The 3858-nt window shown below is 56.0% G+C and overlaps 1 protein-coding gene across 1 annotated transcript; it reads left to right on the forward strand.

Moving 5' to 3' along the window:
- LOC103622108 (ectoderm-neural cortex protein 1) lies at positions 1 to 3241 on the forward strand. The gene is made up of 2 exons (XM_008641005.2): positions 1 to 1788; positions 2690 to 3241. Exon 1 carries the CDS (start codon positions 49 to 51, stop codon positions 1765 to 1767), a length of 1719 nt encoding a protein of 572 aa, XP_008639227.1. The 5' UTR covers positions 1 to 48; the 3' UTR covers positions 1768 to 1788; positions 2690 to 3241.
- Positions 3242 to 3858: the final 617 nt, after the last annotated feature.

Genomic DNA, 3858 nt, shown 5'->3' on the forward strand with positions numbered 1-3858 from the left:
TCCGTGAGCAGCCACGAGAACCGGAAATCCCGCTCGAGCTCCGGCTCCATGAACATCCACCTCTTCCACAAACCGGGCCACGCCGACAGCCTCCTCACCCAGCTGAACCTGCTCCGCCAGCAGAACCTCTTCACCGACGTGGTGCTGCGGGCGGGGAACCAGAGCTTCCCCTGCCACCGAGCCGTCCTGGCCGCCTGCAGCCGCTACTTCAACGCCATGTTCAGCGGGGGCCTGAAGGAGAGCAGAGATGCCGAGGTCAACTTCCACGATTCCCTGCACCCCGAGGTGCTGGAGCTGCTGCTGGACTATGCCTACTCAGCCCGGGTGCTGATCAACGAGGAGAATGCAGAGTCCCTGCTGGAGGCCGGGGACATGCTGCAGTTCCAGGATATCCGGGATGCTTCGGCTGACTTTCTGGAGAAGAATCTCTACCCTGGGAATTGCCTGAACATGCTGCTGCTGTCCGATGCCCACTGCTGCGAGCGGCTGCTGGAGCTGTCCTGGAGGATGGCCTTGGCCAACTTCACCTCGCTCTGCAAGACTGAAGATTTCCTCCGACTGCCCAAAGACAAGCTGCTGGAGCTGGTGGAGAGCGAGGAGCTGGAGGTGGAGGATGAGACGCTGGTCTATGAAGCTGTTATAGGCTGGATCCGCTATGATTTGCCCCGACGCCACGAAGTCCTACCTGAGCTGCTGCGCTCCGTCCGCCTGGCCCTGCTGCCCGAGTCCTACCTGCGGAAGCAGGTGGCCTGTGAGAAGCTGGTGACCAGCCACAAGCTGGGGGAGGAGATCGTGGCCGACGCCGTCCGATGCAAAATGAAGATCCTGCAGAACGACGGCCTGGTGACGGGGTGCTGTGCCCGGCCCCGCAAGGTCAGTCAGGCCCTGCTGCTGCTCGGGGGCCAGACCTTCATGTGCGACAAGATTTACATGCTGGACCACAAAACCAGCGAGATCATCCCTCGTGCCGACATCCCCAGCCCCCGCAAAGAGTGCAGTGCCTGCGCCATCGGCTGCAAGGTCTACATCACCGGCGGCAAGGGCTCCGAGAACGGCGCTTCCAGGGACGTCTGGGTGTACGACACCCTCCACGACGAGTGGGCCAAAGCTGCTCCCATGCTGGTGGCACGGTTTGGCCACGGCTCCGCCGAGCTGGACCACTGCCTGTACGTGGTGGGCGGTCACACGGCCATGAGCGGAGCCTTCCCGGCCTCTCCCTCCGTGTCCCTCAAGCAAGTGGAGCACTATGACCCTCAGCTGGACAAGTGGTCCCTGGTGGCTCCTCTCCGGGAAGGCGTGAGCAACGCTGCTGTGGTGGGAGCCAAGATGAAGCTGTTTGTTTTCGGGGGCACCAGCGCCAACCAGAACAAGCTGCCCAAGGTGCAGTGCTTCGATCCCTGCCAGAACCGCTGGACGGTGCCCGCCAGCTGCCCCCAGCCCTGGCGCTACACGGCTGCCGCCGTGGTGGGCAGCCACGTCATCGTCATTGGTGGGGACACGGAGTTCTCCGCCAGCTCCGCTTACCGCTTCCACAGTGACACCTTCCAGTGGTCCAAGTTTGGGGATGTCACCGCCAAGCGCATCAGCTGCCGCGCTGTTACCTCGGGGAACAGGCTCTACGTGGTGGGGGGCTACTGTGGGGCTCAGCGCTGCAAGACCCTGGACTGCTACGACCCCTCATCCGACACCTGGAGCAGTGTCACCACGGTGCCTTATTCCCTCATCCCCACCGCCTTTGTCAGCACCTGGAAGTACCTGTCAGCCTGAGTGTGGTGGAGGATCTGGAAGGTAAATAGTTGTGGGTCAATCCAGAGCTCCTTTGCATCAGGTTAAACCTTGAGGGGCAGATGCACGTGGCTCTGGACTGGAGTTGTCCTAGAGAACATCAGCTCCAGAACTTCCAGGCTGGTAGTTTGGGATCTAAAGCCCTGCAGGAGAGAGAAGGCCTCTGTAGGTGCTGAAATGCTGCAGGGAGAAGATTAGTATAAATAACAAGACTCTTAACCTGGCATCTTGGCCCGTGCAAAGATTTTGGGGAATGCCGTGTGTGGGGATTGGGTGTCGTCCCTGGGTCAGGAGGCTGGAGGAGTCGATGTTTTTGCAGGCAGGCTGTCTGCAGGAGCTGGGACAGACCCCGTGGTGCCACCGGCTCTGGTTGCTGCTTTTAGCACAGCCTCCTCCTCCTGGTGCCACGCTTAATCTGCCAGTGGCACCCAAATGTCTTGTGGGACGCCAGGGCTGTGAGCTGGTGCCAGAACAAGATTATAGCTGGGATTTAGTCCCAGAATGGTGGGTAATTGCATTTATAAGGCAAGCCTTGTCTATGTATAAACACAGGGTTTCTCTGCTTCTAATTATTCCCTGGTGTCCCTTTCATGCCATTGCTTTGCTGCTACACAGAGATTGACTTTCAACATTTGCAACTGGAATTAAACCTTTCTAAAAGCTTTTGGCAGAAACGACGCCAGTGAATCACAGACCCTGCAGGGTTTTTCTTTTCTCCTTGCAAGAGTTGTACTGTCTAAATAAAATTATATACTGTAATAAAATAGCCAGGGATACCTTTAGAAAATTCCTGTCTGTAGAGGGAAATCAGCAGGCATTGCTGATTTCTCTGGGATTTGAGGCCTGAGGAGTGCGGTTGGGGTAGCTGGGCACTGGTCTCACAATACTCTGCTCTGCACCACAGGCTTCACACCTGATTTTGCCAGTGCCTCCCTTGACTGAGGATCCAGATGGAACACGCAGGCAGCAGGAGAACCTCCTCCCTCCTGGCAAGTCTGTGAGCTGGGTGCCAGCGTGGATCCGTCAGCACCAGCAGGGCTCAAGGCAGCACGGTTTTGGCTTTGAATCGCTTCTGCAAATCCATCCCCTTGGTCAGGCCAGGGAGGGGACAGGCACAGAGGGACCTCCTTGGGCTGACAGCTTGTGCTGTCCCTTGAGACAGCAAAAGGTTTCCAAGTTTCCTCCTAACTTGTGTGATCTCAGAGCAGGAACCAGAGGGATTATTTTGGTTTCAGTGATACTTACTAGAAAGGAGGAAGGACACTCCTGACCTGCTGCAGGCTCTGGACTGCACTGCTGGGACTCGCAGCACCCAAGCAGTTGCCTGGACTGTCAGAACATGTGACAGTACTTTGCCCACGGGCTGGTTCTGTACATTTATTTCTTTTTTTATACGGCAGTTTTGTGTGTTTATTACTCAGCCTGGAGCTGCTTCAATAAATCTGAATAAAATCCACTGTGTCCATTGCCTGCTCTGTGTGCTTAAGGTGCAGGTTTTCCCAGCCCACTCTTGAGACCGTATTTAGTAGGACAGTGAGGAGCATTCCCTGCTTGAGTCCAAATCGAGGGCTCAGATCTTCCTGTATCTTTGTAACTAGAGACTGAGGAAAGCTCAGATCTCACACCGCCTTCTAGCTTTGAAGGAGACACAAATCTCTTCAAAACTTTAAAGATTAAGGTATTCTCTGCCCTTACCTGGTCACTCTCCATGGAGTTGGGTTTCCTCACTATCCAAAAAAATGGGATAAAGTGCTGGCCCTTCTGTCCCAAAGGGCTGTGTGCTTCAGGCCCTGCTCCAGGTGAGGGGAGGCAGTGCCTGGGAAAGAAAAGCTCTGTTATGGGGCAGAGGTGAGACAGGAACCAGCATGGTCAGAGGAAACAGGCACCAAAGGTACAACCAACTGTCTCACCACAGAAGCATGGTTTGGGTGTGATCCATTGCTTCAGAATTAAATAAATCAATGTCACAACTCTTCCGAGCTGCTTGCACAGGCAAGAGCTGGCAGGATGGGAAGGAAGGGAGCTGCCCTGCTTCTGGGGGCTGGAGCAGATGCACCAGCTTCCTTTCCACCC

Source organism: Corvus brachyrhynchos, unplaced genomic scaffold (assembly GCF_000691975.1).
Source record: "Corvus brachyrhynchos isolate BGI_N302 unplaced genomic scaffold, ASM69197v1 scaffold219, whole genome shotgun sequence".
In the NCBI taxonomy this organism is placed as follows: domain Eukaryota; kingdom Metazoa; phylum Chordata; class Aves; order Passeriformes; family Corvidae; genus Corvus; species Corvus brachyrhynchos.